Raw genomic sequence first — 19,928 nt, forward strand, 5'->3', positions numbered from 1 at the left:
GCAATAGTGATGGGGGTATAAATATTTGAGAGAGAGAGTCTCATCCCCAAACTGTATTAATTTCAATTGAGTGAGGGGGCAGTGTGGGTTGAAGCTGAGATAGCCCAGCCCAACTAATTGCACTGCTGCCTCTGAGCTGGGCAAATAATTTGTTCTTAATGCGCTCCCCAGCCTTCTTCCTTACTGTACCATCTTTCTGGCTGGCTCACTCCAGACTTTGCTGTATCTTATGGTGACACATAGACCTGGAGCACTCTCCCTGACAATATACCAAATTCCCTTAGTAATGTCCTACAAGACATACCTAAACCCCCATCTTCCTCATGGAGCATGCATGGTCTAGGGACTGTGGCCCACTCTTTCAGCTTGGTCTTGCCTCAAAGGCTGTGTTTTGTCTGCAAGGTGTGACAGGGTCGGGCCAGATGGCTATAAGAGAGTGATAGAAGGCCGATATATCAGCCGCAGGTTGAGTAGGTCCCTTATCCCTGGGTACGGTAACAGGGAAGGTTCCAGAACTAGTAGGAACTTTTTGGAAACAATTAAGACAGACAGGCTGATTAGAACACCTGCAGCCAATCAAGAAGCTGCTAGAATCAATTAAGGCTGGCTAATCAGGGCACCTGAGTTTAAAAAGGAGCTCACTTCAGTTTGTGGTGCGCATGCTCTGGGAGCAAGAGGCACTAGGAGCTGAGAGTGAGAAGGCGTACTGCTGGAGAACTGAGGAGTACAAGCATTATCAGACACCAGAAGGAAGGTCCTATGGTGAGGATAAAGAAGGTGTTGGGAGGAGGCCGTGGGGAAGTAGCCCAGGGAGTTGTAGCTGTCGCAGAGCTGTTCCAGGAGGCACTCTAGACAGCTGCATTCCACAGGGCCCTGGGCTGGAACCCAGAGTAGAGGGCGGGCCCAGGTTCCCCCCAAACCTCCCAACTACTGATCAGACACAGGAGGATTTGACCTGGACTGTGGGTTCACAAAAACGGCCAAACTGAGGGCTGCTGTGAATCTCTGAGGTGAGCAAATCCGCCAATAAGCGCAAGACCCCCCCAAGGTAGAAGAGGAACTTTGTCACAAAGGTTAAATTCTAAATCCTCAGGGTGGGGATCTACTGTTCATTTGACACAGGCCCCCTAATGTATACATTGTATATTTGTGGTGTTATATTAATTATCATTAAATATAATGCTACAATTAGGCCAGTATTTCAGATTATGTAATATTTTATGAAGTAACAAAGACACTGGTTATTTTCTATTTGATTATGAACCACTTAATTCACAGAAAACAAAGGTGTGATCATTGTAGTTTTGGTTTAAATTGCCATCACAAGCTGATTTTTCTCTTTTACTATACCTTTCACTGTCACTTTTGACTTGCAAGAGTCACTTCCAGCTACATTTGTAGCTTTGCACACATATTCGCCTGCATCAGTTTTAGTAACTGCTGTGAGTTCCAAAAGAGCTGTTCCATTAGCAAAGCTAAAGGTGCATTTATCTGAAGCTTTTATTTCTCTCCCAGCCTTCAGCCACTGAATCCTGATTGGCTGTGATCCCTGGACGTGGCAGCTGAGCTGCAAAATATCTCCTTCCGCTATTGTCACAGGTCTAAGAGGTTGGTCAAACACTGGTGGCTTTTTTGGTTCTGGAATTGGAAAATATTTTAGTAAATATTCAAGAAAGAAATGTGTGTTATGAACATGAGAGAGAAACACAAGAAATAAATGAAATTTTGACTTTAACAAGTCAGTTATATGTACAAGTAAGAGAATGATAATCTATGTGTGTTGATACATACAAGTCTGGTTTCTGAGAATACTAATACTACATAGTATTAGAAAAAATAGTATGGAAAATGTACTTTTTCACAAGCATGCAAGAAGAGGGTTTTTCTGTATTCCATCTTCTTTCAAAGCAGTAGTTTAAATTTGTACTCCTTCTTTAAAGGATACTAAAGCAACTAAAGCACCACTGCTATTCTTCAAATATTGCTTAAGCACTTTTTATAAGACCAAACAATGCAATATACTACAAAAGTAATGATTGCTCAACTCATTTTACCACAGCAAACTGCCCTGGCTGTACAAATTTAGATATAGATTCATTTGTTCTGAACCTTCCAACAATGAAGGAAAAGCTGCACATCTTGCATAGCAAAACTGCCATAACATGAAAAGAAAATGAGTAGAGATTTGACGGATATTACGGGACCTCACATTTTTATATCACTAAATGTTCAGGCTGATCTGTTTTTACAATCTGAATTCATAGTTCACACCAGATATAACTAGTTACCTCATCATCGTCATAAATCTTAAAGCAACATTAATCTGACTTTAACCTAGAAAGTCAAATTAATTACTTGCTTTTGTGGTTTAACTCAATCCCATCCTGGATGCCCTCAACAGCAAGAGTGTGGACCAGTGACGATGCATTTGGTGGAAAAGATACGAGAGCAAATTTATTGACATTAATGTAGGCAAAAAGAAACCAGTATTACAGGTTTTAAATTTCTACTGTCTGTTAAATGTATGTCTTGGGTGACATCACATAATATCTCACAATATTGTTTGACATAATATAAAAGGCAAAATAATGGGAAGAGTAGAAGATCAATCCATCCTGATCTTATACATTAACAGATGAGTTTGGAAAATCAGGATTGCAAATACAGGAAGATAAAATGGCCTGAGGTATTTTTGGCCCCAACTAGAGATCAGCCACATGTAACTTGGCTACTCCTCAGTTTGGTTGTCCTATTTGTCAGGGACAGAAGGTTTATCCCTATGGCTCCTGATGTGTGGAGGAGCTGAGCACACACGATTCCATATGAAATCACCAGGCAATGCAGGTTCTCAGCACCTTTGAAAACCAAGTCAGGGTGTTGGACCCACTAAAATATTTCTTTGCTTAGGGGTAGGCAGTCATGCATTTGCAGAGCATGTGTGTCACAACTCTGCCCTCAGGTAGGCATGAACAAAATAGTTAGTTTTAGTGAGAGTTGCACAGGTGTAAATATGGGCCAAAACAAAACCATCTCATGCACATTTTACTTTGCTCATTCCATGCAGCTCCCTGCAAAACCCCAATGGAGATTCAAATGAAGTGTCAGCATAGGCTCATTTTTATGAGTAATCTAGATATTACTATTTAAAGTATGACACACATCATATTGCATGAGGGAAAAGAGGAAAAAAACAAAAGTACAAGAAAAAGACATACAATGGAGTAGACAGTGTGTTTGCACGACACTTGTTAAGAGCTAGATAAATAATTCACAACATGCTTTCTAAACACATTATGTACTATGCTCAGAATGCATATTAAGGGTATGGACTTCCAAAGATATATGATAAATCAGGATTATGTATGCAAAATAGGTCCCAAAGGACAGTATGCAAAAAGTAAAAAACAACAAAAAACCCCCAAAAGGTTCTGGCTCTTGCATTAATAACTAAATATTTTCAGCTATTTTTGAGAAGTGTTGACATTGTCCCCAAAAAAAATCTGTCACACTTTAGTGAACAAATATTCCAGGTGTGGTCTGGAATTTGTTTAATTACCAGGAATTATGTAAAAACGTAAAAAAAATTATGTTAAAAAAAGGTAAAAAATGGCATATTGCAAACCTCTAACCATTCATAGCATGCACAGTGTTGGGTTATTATTTGCAACAAATATGTATTGATAGCAGCAAGGTTTGTGTAATACCATTCTCTAAATAAAATATAGAAAGCTACAGGAAAGCAGTCACTATTTTGTTGTATACTATTTGTGCTGTATTCTAAGGTGAAAGGAATAGAAACACTGTGCCCAAATTCTATCCTGAAATACAGAGCTCAGAGTTGTGCTTGTGTATCTAAAGCAGGAATTGGGGCCATTATATCATTGTGTAAACTGTACTGAATTAATATTGTTCAAACACAATTATATATGGCCTAAAGATAAGACTCCTAGAGAGAATTATCTGATTAGCTACAGAAGGCATATTTTGACAGCTAACATGTTGATAAAGAAAATTAACACCACAGTGAGGCAAAATATGAAATTAACTAACCTTTAATAACAACGGAAGATGTACACAATACACTTCCTGCTTCATTGGACACTTTGCAGGTATATAAGCCAGCATCTGCCTGCCGTGTGCTCTTAATTTGCAGAAGTATGGTGTTGTTTAGGAATGATATTTCACAATTAGGACTCTGATAGATCTCTTGATTGTTTTTATACCAAGCAACGGTCAGAGGCTGAGAACCAGAAACACGGCCCTCAAGTTTAAGGATGTTCCCTTCTGTTTCTTCTACTATTTCAGATAGCTTCTTTGTAAAACTAGGTGGAATTTTTCGTTCTGCAAGAAATGAACATACTCCTTAAATTAAAAAAAATAAATTTTAAGATCAAATATTCAGTAGAAGACTTTTCAAGAAATACCTTTAATTGCTATATGTTGTTAAAAAAAAAACCAGTTTGCATACACAAACAGTGCTTTTTTTTTTAAACAAAAAATATGCAGAGAACACCATTCTTGGAACAGGAAAATACCACACTGTGTAAATGGATGTAGAGTTTTACTATTTAAAAAGTTATAAAAAATATACTTGTACTGCTTTTAAGAAAAATGCCTTTTTTAAACAAAATCAGGACCCTATATATAAGTTACAAGGAGCAAAGCAGATTTTGTACAAACCATTTAAAATGAAAAGGTCTGTAAACTTTCAAAGAAAAGTAGACTAAAGAAAACATTATCTCCTCTCCACAATTCTCCCCACACTTTCTTTCAAAGACCTTTCAATTCCTCCAAATAGATACTTCAATATACATTTTCTAATCCATATATTGAAAAGATGGTCTCAAACTTATCTAGCAACAAGATGACTTATTTATTTTAGATATAAAGGAATTCATACACATGGATCAGGCAATACCTTTAATACTAAGTTGAGTTGCGCAAGAGTCCTTTCCAACTTCATTGCTAGCATGGCATGTATAGGTTCCAGAATCTGCACTGTCAATGTTCAGAACTGTCAAATAAGCTATGTTGTCTACATAACTAATCTGGTACTTTCGTCCGGTCCGTATCTCTTGGTTATTTTTTGCCCAAGTGACCTTAATTGGTTGTGTTCCTGATACGTGGCACTCAAAGTCAACACTTTCCCCAGCAAAAGCATCCACTGGTGCAATTGGGATGTCAAACAATGGAGGATTCTTCCCCTCTAAGGATGAAAGAAACACAAAAACATGTATAGCTTTTAAAAGCTCAATTAGTTTAAACCATATTGTTAAACAAATGTTGCACTTATTGTTTCAAGTTAAGATGGAAATTTTAAATGACCTGGTGACATTAAAGGGAAATTATTTCATAACCAACCAACCTGTAAGCACGAGCCTGGCACTGGAAGAAACAGTTCCAATAGCATTGGAAGCTGTACAAGTGTATTGCCCGGCAAGGCTCTTGTCAGTCTGCAAAAACTGGAGAGTTGCTACATTATTTAAGAAGGAGGTTTGCACATTGTAGCCATCTCGGATATGTACACCATCTTTAGACCAGGATACTTCAATAGGTTCTGAGCCAGTTATGCCGCAATCAAATGTAACCGGTAAGCCAATAGTTTCATGAATGTCTCTCAATGTTCGAGTAAACGAAGGAGGAAATTTACGCTCTGCAAGGAAAGAAGTATTACACAATGAAAGCTTTGGGAAGTTATCTAGCTTTGGTGAACACTCCAGTAAGCACTGCCTAAGAAGATACTCTATTGTGATTTAGTTTGGGTAGATTTGCAAGACGACACTGGACCATCCAGTTATTGTTTTTAACCAACTTGCCTAATATAAAACAGTAAGAGGCCCACAAAAGATCAAAGAGATTATATGCTAGACCATTTAGTTTGGGGATTGGTGTGAAGAGAGGATTCTGCCCAGGGATGCTAGTAAGAGTACAACCACTTGCACCCTTCCTGTCTCATTGAAGTCCATGTTCCGAAGTTGTAAATGAAGGCAGAACTTAGGCTTAATGTTTGAACAATGGTCTCACATTTTCTACATTGTAAAGAGCTAGAAGAATAACTCGGGACATGCCCTAAACTGAAAGGGAAGACACAGACGCCTCTATGTCTTAGAGAGAGCTCAGGATAATTTCATGGGAATTTCTTCCCAGCCAGTCCTTTGCTACTGAAAGCTAATAAATGCTGCAGGGCCTCTTGACATGGGTAGTTTCTAACTGGCCGTGTAAAGGCACTGGGTGTTTCTGAAAAAAGACTTTTCTTTCCTGAAATACCACACCCAAAGAAAGTAAACTTTTATACTTGATAACATGAAATATTCACCTTGAACAGAAAGCAAAGCTGATGAAGAAGCCTCTCCAACACTATTTTCTGCTTTGCAGGTATACTTCCCGCTATCACCACTATCCACCTGGCTGAAAACCAAAGTGGCAACGTTGTTCTTAAAGTACATTTTAGAGGTAGGAGTTGCTCTTAGTTTTGTATCGCCTTTGTACCATGATACAATAATTTCTGGTGTGCCAGCAACTTGGCATTGTAATGATGCAGAATCCCCAACTGTCACCTGAACAGGTTCCAAGCGTGTAACAAAATAAGGTTGTTCTAAAGAACAAAGACACATCATTAGTAACAAAATTTAAATACCACAATGACCATTAGTATAAAAAAGATTCTTTGTGGAATGAGGACACACCTAATACTGAGACTGCAGCATGACAATTATCTTGCCCAGAATCATTCTCAATGTGGCAAGTGTACTGCCCCTGATCTTCTATTTTACTATTGGGAACTTCCAGAATGGCAGATGTTTCTGTGGTGGTGATGCTGCATTTTGCAGAATGAACTACTTTGTATCCATTTTTCTTCCATAAGACTGCAATCGGAGGGGTACCAGAGTATGTGCATTCCAGAATTAATGGTTTTCCTTTCTCCACATTGAGATTATTCATTTTTTTCACAAATTTGGCTGGTTCTATAGTGAATGATATGAAGATAAATGTTAAAAGATGACACCAAGAGATTTTTTTAGAGGAATGTGTGAAATTTCCAGCCTGACAAACCTTTTACAAAGAGCTGTGTTGTGCAAGAAATTTTGCCAGCCTCGTTAGTAACCAGACAGGTGTAGTCTCCACTTTGGAGTGGCTGTACATCAAACAGCTCCAGTTCTGCAACCAAATTTTCCAAGGAGATGTTGCATCTATGTCCTGGTACTAGCTCAATGCTACCTTTGAACCATTTAACCTCTAGTGGAGGGGTGCCTTTTAGGATACTGGTAAAAGTTATATTTGCTCCAGATAAAACTTGCAGGGGATCAGGTTTCTTCACGAAAGAAGGAGGTTCTAAAGAGAAACATAAAAGAGAAGTGCACTTTGATGAAGCGTAAAATATTCCTGTACAAAATATCGGTGGTTAGAATCATGTGACAGAGCCAAAAACGTAAATTGCCAGCAAAGAAAGTATTTTATATCTTAAACCTCCATCTTGTCCTGGATACTAACCTCTAACAGTCAAATATGCACTGCATTCATCAGATCCAGCTATATTAGTAGCTGTGCATGAATAAGTTCCCATATCGGATTCCTCTAATGTGTTCACTTTCAAAGAGCAAGCATTGTCTGTAAGGGTCGTCTGATACTTGTCTCCACTAGCAATCTCATGTCCGTCATGGAACCAGGAAACAGAAATGGGTGGTGACCCAGACACTTTGCAATCCAGCACAACAGAAGAACCAGAGAGACCATTAACTTCTTTCAGTTTTCTTGTGAAAGAAGGCGGTATAATGCGATCTGTATAGGATAAAACACAGCTATAAATATTACAGCATTATAACTTAAAAAGAAGATGGTTTCCAGGCATCTAGCAGAAACACCACAGTTTCCTTTCACACATCTGAATTGGTGTCAGCGAATACTAAGAAGCGTATAGTCCACACCCCGCTCCCCCCTCCCCCCAAGACCTGAGGTATTGAGAGAAGATAAGAACGGGTTGGAGGATACTCTCTAAAGCTGTTGCTTACCCCTTTTGAGGGTCACCTCTCTCCTTTTAATTTTTTCAATACTTCCTCATAAGGAGAAGAACAGTACCGCACCATCTGGGACAGGCAGACTCAGTTGATGAGACTGAGCCCAAGCCACAGCCTCCTCTTCGTGACGGGTGAAAAATGGTTCAACCGACTCCCTGCCTCCATGATCTCCACAACATTAGCGGGCCCACATAGGGTGCCTAAGGTCATATTAGCAGTGAGTCTTCCCAGAGTGGCAGCAGCATGACATGACACTGAAGGAGGCAGCGTGCTGTGTAATACGTTTTAAAGAAATTGTAAGAATCGAAGATAATTCACAAATTTAATCAACTAACCTGAAACACGCACTGAAGCTGTGCACCTGCTTTGACCAACACTGTTTTTCACCTCAAAAGTATACTCCCCACTGTCTTCTACTCTTGCATTGAGGATCTTAAGCCCAGACACTTTGTTGAAGAAGCTAATTTTGTATTTCTGATTAGTAGACAGCTCTTTCCCATTCTTAAACCACCTAGTAGTAAGCTCCGGTGTGCCGTCCACTGTGCATTCTAGAGTACAAGAGTCTCCAGAGGTGACTTTCATTGCACCGGGCTTCTCTACAATGATTGCAGGTTCTGAAATGAGATGCAAATCACAGCCATGTTTGATGACAGGACAGGAGATGCAATCAGTTTGTTAAGTGAGGTTAAAATATCATTCTGTATTGTTTTGTTTCCTTGTTACCAACCTAGAACTGATAGAGTGGCAAAGCACTCCTGAACTCCAGCGTCATTTTTGATCTGACAGATGTATATTCCAGCACTGGCTGGTTCCACATTTCCAATCTGTAGAGTTGCAATGTTTTCTGAATAGGAAATCCAAAGATTTTCGCTTTCTCTAATGATTTCCCCTTTGTCTTTCAGCCACAGAACAGAAATGGGCTGGGATCCTTCTAATGTGGCCTGCAGCTCAACTGGGTCTCCAACTACAGCAGTGAAATCACTGAGCTTCTTCACAAAAATGGGTGGTGCTGGTGAAGAGAAGATACGTCATGTTAAAACCACAAGGAGAGTGCGGAGAATGAGAGGATGCTAGGAATATAACTGATGTGTAAATCATTATACCAACCTTTTAGAGTTATAAAGCCAATGCAAGTGTCACTTCCCACATCATTTTCAGCCTTACACTGATATTCGCCTACATCTGTGGCATCCACGCTAAGGATGTGAATACTAGCAAGGTAGTTCTCAGACATGATTTTGTACTTCTTGCTACTTTTAATTTCTCTTTTGTCCTTATACCAGGAAATCTGGAACGGAGGAGTGCCCCGAAGTTCACACTCAAGATGGACATCTGAACCTTTCAAAGTCTCAACTGGATGGGGTTTCTTGCTGAAAGCAGGGGGTGCTATGAAAACAGAAATTTGGGTTTCTGTTAATTCAGTTCAGGACATAATAGAGAAAAGAACATTTAAACAGTAAATTGTATCACTATGTTGGACTGATAATGGAAGAGTAAAGATATGAGTCACAATAAGAGATGGCTTTCATGTCATAGCACACTGCTAAGATATGTTTCCTGCATTCCGAGATGTTTGTATTCACCTATCTGACTAAAGATAATACTTTTACTCTGTAACCGCAAGTAAAGTGGAGAAATCATAGACAGAAAGAGGTTCTGACCTTTCACTTTTAATGAGGTACTGGTGCTTGCACTACCCGCTGCATTGCGAGCTTCACAAATGTAGTCACCACTGTCTTCTACATGGAGATTGTGCATTTCAATGACTGCCACGGAATCAATGAAGGACATTCTGTATTTTTCACCATCATGGATTTCAGTTTCATCTTTGTACCAGGTGACTTTGATTTCTGGAGAGCCGCCTATTTTGCATTCATATCTAGAGGAATCATGCTGTTTCACAACTCTAGAGGAGTCTAGCTTTGTTATAATGCTTGGTGGTTCTATAAAACCAAAGAAAAGGATAAACATGATACATAAAATTGCACTGATCCATTAAAATGCTTAAATGAATGAACTATCTAATCAAAAGCACAGACTTTGGGGTGTGGCGAGTGGTAGAAATATCTACAAAATGTGAATTTACAGTAGCCAGTGATGTATGTGGTAGCAGCATGACAAAAATGAAAACATAGCTTGAAAAAGAGAGTATTTTAGAAAACAATCAAGAAAGAAAATTGTGTTGTGAATGCAAACAAAGAAGATAAGAAATCTGAGACTTGTATTGAGTATCTCCCTCCTATCTTAATGGCTTTTCCATTTCTATACCACTGAGATTTGGCATTTGGGATAGAGAACTGACAAATCAGGGTGCATGTGCGTCCTTCCTTGAAAGCAGAATCATGAAGATTCCGTTCAACTGCAGGGTCTATTAGCAGGTTAAAATATATATTTTAGTAGGCATCAGATTAAACTAAGAGTGTAAATTACTTTCAAATAGAAACTTTAAATGTACACATACCAATCACAGTTAGCTTGGCACTTGCAATATGTGGACCACAGACAACTCTGAAATTCCCCTGATCTGCAGGTTGGCAGTTCCTGATTCTGAGTATGTGCCGATCACCTTTAATTTTTATTTCATACTTGTTACTAGAATCCAATTTTTGAGTTCCTTTGTACCAGGAGAGTTTGATTTCTGGATAATTAATCTTAATTTCACATTCAAAGACAGCGTCCTCATCTGCTAAAATGGTCTGGTTTTCAATATCCCTGATGAGTGTGATAGGCTGAAAAATATGAATTTAAAAGGTTAAGTCGTCATTCCAAGATCACACTTCCTATTATGTGATTAAATACTTGACTATCAAGTCAAAGCCATCATGTCACCTCTGTCTGTGTGAGTCTTTGTTGAATAAATGATACAAGTTCATCAAATTCCTGTTCTTCTTTGCGAGCTCTCTCTGTGACCTCAATTTCCTGTGGAAAGACATGACATGATTTAACATGAAGTAACACTATTGGGAAATAGTTAGGATCCATGTGTTTATATCTGTCCCTCCCTCCCTGATAACAAATCTGGAGAGTCGTGTGACTCTCTAACTGAACCTTCTGCAAACCCATAGCTCACTTTAACCTCCTCACCAGCCCATCTTACAGGTTCCATGTCACCAAGAGCCTCTGGGCAAAGAGATGGGGACAGGACTTACTTGGACAGAAGGGTCAATGTTGGTAGCAACGCTGCCTCACCCAGTGCTTGAGCATGCTGGGAGTTCGGAGAGTGAGACAAGATAGAATTGGAATCTGAATCTCTTATGCATACAGCAATGTCACAGCTAGGATATCAAGCCTGTTGCCAGAAACCATGTTACTCTTAACATTCCCAATGCCACAGTCTGACTAGGTCTTACCAATCTATGACTTTCTTCCTCTTGGCTTTGCTTTAGCAGCTCAAAGGCTTGCAGGAGGCCACGGAAATCTGTAATTCCATACATGCGAGCATACTTCTCATATTCTTTGGGATCAACATTTTTGAGAAGTTCCATGATATCAATAGGCTTCTCTTCCTCCTCTTCTTTCTTTTTGGTTGGAGTACTATTTAAGTAAGGAGAATAATTAGAAAACATGCACAATATTTCTTCTTTCTAGGAGAATCCTTTGGGTAACCAAGTCTGCTTAAAATTGTTTGGTATAGAGCGAGCCTTCAGGTTAGCGCTGGAGGGGCTTTGTCTGACAAACTATTAGGCACATAAGTGCTCGCTACTCATGACTCAAGGGGATTTTTAGCTAACTGGAAGACTACTGATAAGAGTAAGTCTTGGTGGGATTAAGGCCTATACATAATTGGTGTCAACCTGTTGAATATATTATGAATACTAATAATTACATCTGGATCAGAGATATAATTAAAGTATCCCCCACTGCAGAGACTACAGAGTGATCTAGAAAAGATTCTTATGCCTACCTCTTCAGTTTTGCTCTCAGATCTCCTTCAATTACTTCTTGCCTTCGTTCTTCAACTTGTAGGTTGGCACTGCTTTCAATTTCACCATGTTCATTAAAAGCTACACATCTGTACATTCCAGAATCAGTTTTTGTTGCATCCTTTATTTCTAGTTTGGCTTCGTCTCCTCTCTGCTGGATGAAAATACGACCTCCCTGGTTGAGTTGTCTCCACTTTCCCTTAGTCCATTTAACATTTGGGATTGGATCACCTCCAACTTTAGCAAGAAACGTTGCAACACTCTCTATAGAAAAATACAAAATCAAGCAGCTCATCTTTCACATGTGTAAGACAGCAGGAGATATCGTCATACAACTAATACAACAAATAGAGAAGATGACATATTTTTAGAAGAACAAGCTTACTTTCCATAACTTTGAGATTCTGAGGCTCTGAGATAAAGTACAGCTTTCCATCCACTGGTGCTTTCTTAGCTGCTGGTGCAGCTGCTGGTTTTTCTGGAAAATAGGTTTAAGGAATTAAGATTTTTCAGTCCCCTGAATGGGAATATTTTTTATTGTAGCTGAATCCATTTACTAAAGCAGCATATGCAGTGCATGTATGAAAGAAAAAATGCCAAGTACTTTCTGTTGACTTTCAATAAGTTATCATCTGATTTCCTAAGATGGAAGCAGACACTGTAAGGCTTATTCTTATCTCTGTCACACTGTGTAAAATTTATATGGAAGTAAACATAATCAGAATCAGATTTTAAGATTTTCAAAAATGGATGACTTTAATTTAGGCTCTTAAATCCACAGCTGGACACATAAATAAGTGGCCTGATTCTCAAAAGTTCTCATCAGCTATTATCCAGCAGCTTCCACACAGGACAGTAACAAGGGGCTTCTCTTTGGTGTTCATTTCTTCAAGGCCTGGTCTACAAGGTGTCTTAGTTTTATCATCAGCCTACAGCTAGAAGATTAAAGTGTCTGAGCGACTTCTAGGCCCACTGCTGCCTCTGTTCCAGGGGTGGTGCTATCTTAATATGTTAATTACTGTGAAGAGCTCAGATGCAATAGTGATGGGGTATAAATATTTGAGAGAGAGTGTCTCATCCCCAAACTGTATTAATTTCAATTGAGTGAGAGGGCAGTGTGGGTTGAAGCTGAGATAGCCCAGCCCAACTAATTGCACTGCTGCCTCTGAGCTGGGCAAATAATTTGTTCTTAATGCGCTCCCCAGCCTTCTTCCTTACTGTACCATCTTTCTGGCTGGCTCACTCCAGACTTTGCTGTATCTTATGGTGACACATAGACCTGGAGCACTCTCCCTGACAATATACCAAATTCCCTTAGTAATGTCCTACAAGACATGCCTAGACCCCCATTTTCCCCATGGAGCATGCATGCTCTGGAGACTGGAGCCTACTCTGTCAGCTTGGTCTTGCCTCAAAGGCTTTGTTTTGTCTGCAAGGTTAAATTCTAAACCCTCAGGGTGGGGTTCATTTGACACAGGCTGTTAGGATATAGATATTCGGGCCTGTCTGTAAAGGCCTATACTCTAAGAATTTAGGTGTATTCTTATCACTTAGTTATAGAGGTATAAAAGAAAGAATCAAAATCACTGTCTGACTGTATAAGGCCTTTTCTTACTGTGACAGTCTGAGGCCCTGTTCTTAGGCTAAGATCTCTGGCTAAGCAGCAGAGGCAGCCATAAGCTGGGAACCGTATGGTCACATCCTCACATTCCAAAGTAGTCACATTGAAATAAGGCCATCTGGGGCTGTTAGAAAGGTGATCTGATCTATCACCTCCAGAGAAAGGGAAGAGCCTAGAGGATGTTTAGTTTGATAGTTTTCTGTTCGCTAAGAACTCACTTATCAATAGACACAGCAGGGAAACCCATATGTCTTTATAGATGTAGTTGTGAAATCCTCACTTCTGTATTGTTTTGTCATTATAGTTCCCCCTTTGCTATTGTTTATTTGCATGGTCTCTGTCTGGTTCTGTGATTGTTTCTGTCTGCTGTATAATTAATTTTGCTGGGTGTAAACTAATTAAGGTGGTGGGATATAATTGGTTAAATAATCATGTTACAATATGTTAGGATTGGTTAGTTAAATTTCAGGAAAGTGATTGGTTAAGGTATAGCTAAACAGAACTCAAGTTTTACTATATAGTCTGCAGTCAATCAGGAAGTAAGGAGGGTGGGAATGGGAAAGGGCAGTGGGAGTGGGGAAATTGGAATCATGTTTTGCTAAGCGGGGGGGGGGGGGGAGAATGGGAACAGGGACACAGGTAAGGCTCTGTGGTGTCAGAGCTGGGAAGGGGGACACTAAGGAAGGAAACTGGAATCATGCTTGCTGGAAGTTCACCCCAATAAACATAGAATTGTTTGCACCTTTGGACTTCGGGTATTGTTGCTCTCTGTTCATGCGAGAAGGACCAGGGAAATGAGAGGATGAAGGAATAAGCCCTCTAACACAGGCCCCCTAATGTATACATTGTATATTTATGGTGTTATATTAATTATCATTAAATATAATGATACAATTAGGCCAGTATTTCAGATTATGTAATATTTTATGAAGTAACATAGACACTGGTTATTTTCTATTTGATTATGAACCACTTAATTCACAGAAACCAAAGGTGTGATCATTGTAGTTTTGGTTTAAATTGCCATCACAAGCTGATTTTTCTCTTTTACTATACCTTTCACTGTCACTTTTGACTTGCAAGAGTCACTTCCAGCTACATTTGTAGCTTTGCACACATATTCGCCTGCATCAGTTTTAGTAACTGCTGTGAGTTCCAAAAGAGCTGTTCCATTAGCAAAGCTAAAGGTGCATTTATCTGAAGCTTTTATTTCTCTCCCAGCCTTCAGCCACTGAATCCTGATTGGCTGTGATCCCTGGACGTGGCAGCTGAGCTGCAAAATATCTCCTTCCGCTATTGTCACAGGTCTAAGAGGTTGGTCAAATACTGGTGGCTTTTTTGGTTCTGGAATTGGAAAATATTTTAGTAAATATTCAAGAAAGAAATGTGTGTTATGAACATGAGAGAGAAACACAAGAAATAAATGAAATCTTGACTCTAACAAGTCAGTCATATGTACAAATAAGAGAATGATAATCTATGTGTGTTGATACATACAAGTCTGGTTTCAGAGAATACTAATGCTGCATAGTATTAGAAAATAAAATAGTATGAAGAAAGTACTTTTTCACAAGCATGCAAGAAAAGAGCTTTATGTATTCCATCTTCTATCAATGCAGTAATTATTTGGCACTCGTTCTTGAAGAATATTAAAATAACTAAAGCACAGGAGCTAAGACTTCAATAAAAGCAGACTTCAACAAAAAACTTAGAGTACTGGTCGGTATGGTCTTATGGGAAGAATATCCAGGGGAAAAAAGAGTTGAGGAGAAATGGCAGTTTCTCAGGGAGACAATATTGAAGGCACAACTTCAAACTATCCTGATGCGAAGGAAATATAGGAAGAATAGTAAGAGGCCAGTATGGCTCCATTCAGAGCTCTTTAATGATCTGAAAATCAAAAAGGAATCATACAAAAAGTAGAAACCTGGACAAATTGCTAAAAGAATAGCAGAAACATATAGGAACAAAATCAGAAAGGCTACGTCAAAAAATGAGTTACACCTAGGAAGAGATATCAGTTCTATAAGAGGAGAATAATTAATAATTTAGGATCAAGAGAAAGAAAAAGGAAAGTGTGAGTCTTTGAGAACTCCTGGAGGATTTGTGAGGTCCTAGAAGACTAGAGAAAGGCAAACATACTCCTTATCTTTAAAAAGGGAATAATGAGAACCTGGGGTATTATAGACCTGTCAGCCTAACTTTGATACCTGGAAAGATAATAGAACAATTATTAAACAATCAATTTGTAAGCCCTTGGAAAATAATAGGGTTATAAGGAATGGATTTTTTAAGAACAAATCATGCCAATACCAGCCTAATTTCCTTCTTTGACAGAGTTACTGGGCTAGTGGATGGGGAGAAGCAGTAGATGTGATACATCTTGATTTTAATAAGTCTTTTGATACAGTCACACATGATATTCTCCTAATCAAACCAGGGAAATGTGGTCTAGATGCACTTACAATAAGGTGGGAGCACACCTTACTCAAGACCAAACTCAAGCAGTGGTTCACTGTCAAATGGGGAAGGCGTATCTAGTGGGGCCTGCAGGGGTCAATCCTGGGCCCAGTACTATTAAATATTTTCATTTATGACTTGGATAAAGGAGTGGAGAATATGCTTATAAAATTTTCAGATGACACCTGGGGAGGAGTTGCAAACACTTTGAAGGACAGGATAAGAATTCAAAACAACCTTGACAATTTGGAGGAATGGTCTGAATTCAGCAAGATAACATTCAATAAAGACAAGTGCAAAGCACTTCAATTAAGAATGAAAAATCTAATATGCAACTACAAAATGGGAATTAACTGAGTAGATGATGCTACTGCTAAAAGGGATCTGAGGATTATAGGGGATCACACATTAAATATGAGTCAACAATCTGGTGCAGCTGCAAAAAAGACTAATATTCTGGGGTTTATTAACAGGAGTGTCCTATGTAAAACCTGGGACCTAATTGTCCCATTCTATGGGACACTGGTGAGGCCTCAGCTAGAGTAGCGTGTCCAGTTCTGGGCATCAGACTTTAGGAAAGATGTGGGCAAATTGGAGAGAGTGGGATGAGAGCAACAAAAATAATAAAAGGTTTAGAAAACCTGACCTATGAGGAAATTTTTTTTAAAAATGGGCAAGTTTAGTCTTGAAAAAGAATACTGAGGAAGACCCTGATAGTAGTCTTCAAATATGCTCAGAGCTGTTATAAAGAGGACAGTGATCAATTGTTCTCCATGTCCACTGAGGGTAGAACAAGAAGTAATGGGCTTAAGTTGCAGCAATGAATATTTAGGGTAGAGAAACTATTAGGAGAAACTTTGTAGCTATAAAAGTAGGTAAGCTGTGGACTAGGCTTCCAAGGGAGGTTGTGGAATCTCCATCACTGGAGAGTTTTAAGAACAGACTGAACAAGTACCGGTCACGGATGGTCAAGATTTACCTGTTCCTGCCACAGCACAGGGTGCTGGAATTGATGACGTCTCAAGGTTCCTTCCAGCCCTAAATTGCTATGATTCTGTACTACAACAACAATTACTGCCCAATCCCAAACTACCACAGCAAACTTCTCTCACTGTACAAATTTAGATATAGATAGATTTGTTCTGATCCTTCTAACAATAAAAGAAAAAGCTGCACTCTTTGCATAGCAAAACTGCCACAACTTGAAAAGACGAGTAAATATTTGATGAATATAATGGAACATCATATATTTATACCACTAAAGATTTGGCCAGAACACTTTTTCATTGTTAAAAACTTTAATTCTCATTTTTATGAGTAATCTAGTCATTACTATTACTTTAACATAGGACACACATCAAATTACAGTGTGGAAAAGAGAAAAGAAACACAAACACAGAGAAACACATGCAATGGAGTAGGGAATGTATTTGCACTAGGTTTGCTAAAAGCTAAATAAATTATTCAAAAAAATACATTTTAAGCAGTAAAATGCTAGGAATGCATATTAAGGATATGGACTTCCACAGACATCTAATTAATCAGAATTAGGCATACAAGATAAGCAAGAAAAGATCCCAAAGGACAGTAAAGAGAAACTCTTGCATTAGTAGCTAAATGTTTTCAGCTATTTTTGAAAAATGCTGACATTGTCCTGGAAAAATCTGTCACACTTTAGTAAACAAATATTCTGAGTATGGTCTCAAATTTATATAATTGCCATAGCATGTACAGCCTCGGGTTATTATTTGCTACTAATATGTATTGATAGCAACAAATTTTGTGTACTACTGTTCTAAAGGAAATGTAGATGTCTGCAGGAAATCATCACTATTTTGTATTATATTATTAGTTTTAAGTTGAAAGCAATAGACTTATTGGGCTCAATTCTGTCCTGAGATACAAAACTCACATTTCAGAGTAGCAGCCGTGTTATTCTGTACCCGCAAAAAGAAAAGGAGTACTTGTGGCACCTTAGAGACTAAGAAATTTATTGAGCATAAACTTTCTTGAGCTACACCTCACTTCATCGGATGCATGTAGTGGAAAATACAGTGGGGAGATTTTATATACATAGAGAACATGAAACAATGGGTGTTACCATACACACTGTAACAAGAGTGATCAGATAAGGTGAGCTACTACCAGCAGGAGAGCCGGGTGGGGGGCGGGGGAATCTTTTGTAGTGATAATCAAGGTGGGCCATTACCAGCAGTTGACAAGAACGTGTGAGGAATAGTAGCTCACACTGAAACTCATGAGAGTTCTGCCTGAGTATCTAAAGGAGAAGTAGCTGCCATTATCTCGTGTAGGCTGTACAGAATTTAATATTGTTTCAACACAATTACCCATGGCCTAAACATAAGACTCCTAGAATGAATTATTTGATTAGCTGTGGAAGACATATATTGCCAGCTAACATGCTGATAAAGAAAACTAACACCACAGTGAGGCAAAACATTAAATTAGCTAACCTTTAATAACAACGGAAGACGTACACAATACACTTCCTGCTTCATTGGACACTTTGCAGGTATATAAGCCAGCATCTGCCTGCCCTGCTCTCTTAATTTGCAGAAGTATGGTGTTGTTTAGGAATGATATTTCGCAATTAGGACTCTGATAGATCTCTTGATTGTTTTTATACCAAGCAACGGTCAGAGGCTGAGAACCAGAAACACGGCCCTCAAGTTTAAGGATGTTCCCTTCTGTTTCTTCTACTATTTCAGATAGTTTCTTTGTAAAACCAGGTGGAGTTTTTCGTTCTGCAAGAAATGAACATACTCTTTAAATTGTAAAATTAAATTTTAAGATCAAATATTCAGTAGAAGACTTTTCAAGAAATACCTTATATGACTATATGTTGTTAAAAAACTGTTTGCGTACCTTGAAACAAGATTCTATTTTTTACAAAAAGTACACAGAGGGTAGCACTCTTAGAACAGCAAAACATGACACTTTAAATGGATGTAGAGTTTTACTAGTTACAAAGTAATTAAAATATCACTTATCTTATACTGCTTGTAAGAAAAATGCCTTTAACAAATGAACAATTTATGTATAAACAAGAAACAAACTAGAATTTTCTGTAAACCATTTAAGATGACAAAGTCTGTAAAGTTTTAAAGAAAAGAAGATTGAAGAAAACATTATCTTCACTCCTTAATTCTCCCCTCACATTCCTTCTAATAGCTTTAGATATTTCCTGACAGAGATTTCAATACACATTTTCTAATCCATATATTAAAAAGACGGTCTCCAATTTATATAGCAACAAGATGACTTATTTCTTTCAGATATAAAGGAATTCAGTGTGCACATCATACACCAGAATCAGGCAATACCTTTAATAATAAGCTGAGCTGCACAAGAGTCCTTTCCAACTTCATTGCTAGCATGGCACGTATACATTCCAGAGTCTGCATTGTCAGCACTCAGAATTGTCAAATGGGCTATGTTTTCTACATAACTGATCTGGTATTTTCCTCCAGTCCGTATCTCTTGTTTATTTTTCGCCCAAGTGATCTTAATTGGTTGTGTTCCAGATATGTGGCATTCGAAGTCAGCACTATCCCCAGCAAAAGCATCCACGGGTACAATTGGGATGTCAAACAATGGAGGATTCTTCCCTTCTACAGAGTGAAAGAAACAGAAAAACGCGTATAGCTTTTAAGAGCTCCATTAGTTTAAAGCATATTGTTAAATAAATAAATGTTGCACCTATAGTTTTAAGTTGAGATGGAAATGAAAAAATGACCTGGTGACGTTAAAGGGAAATTATTTCATAACCAACCAACCTGTAAGCACGAGCCTGGCAGTGGAAGAAGCAGTTCCAATAGCATTGGAAGCTGTACAAGTGTATTGCCCAGCAAGGCTCTTGTCAGTCTGCAAAAACTGGAGAGTTGCTAC

At 38.6% G+C, this 19,928-nt stretch overlaps 1 protein-coding gene across 1 annotated transcript in view; it reads right to left on the reverse strand.

Moving 5' to 3' along the window:
• Positions 1 to 19,928, reverse strand: part of TTN (titin) — a 468,699-nt gene that overhangs the window by 181,650 nt on the left and 267,121 nt on the right. Inside the window, exons 125-129 of the mRNA XM_073306908.1 lie at positions 14,616 to 14,903; positions 12,324 to 12,416; positions 11,920 to 12,202; positions 11,366 to 11,549; positions 10,845 to 10,934 (exon numbers count right to left, since the gene is read on the reverse strand). Coding sequence (XP_073163009.1) covers positions 10,845 to 10,934; positions 11,366 to 11,549; positions 11,920 to 12,202; positions 12,324 to 12,416; positions 14,616 to 14,903 — 938 coding nt within the window. The remainder of the gene's footprint in view (positions 1 to 10,844; positions 10,935 to 11,365; positions 11,550 to 11,919; positions 12,203 to 12,323; positions 12,417 to 14,615; positions 14,904 to 19,928) is intronic.

Source organism: Lepidochelys kempii, chromosome 11 (genome assembly GCF_965140265.1).
Source record: "Lepidochelys kempii isolate rLepKem1 chromosome 11, rLepKem1.hap2, whole genome shotgun sequence".
In the NCBI taxonomy this organism is placed as follows: domain Eukaryota; kingdom Metazoa; phylum Chordata; order Testudines; family Cheloniidae; genus Lepidochelys; species Lepidochelys kempii.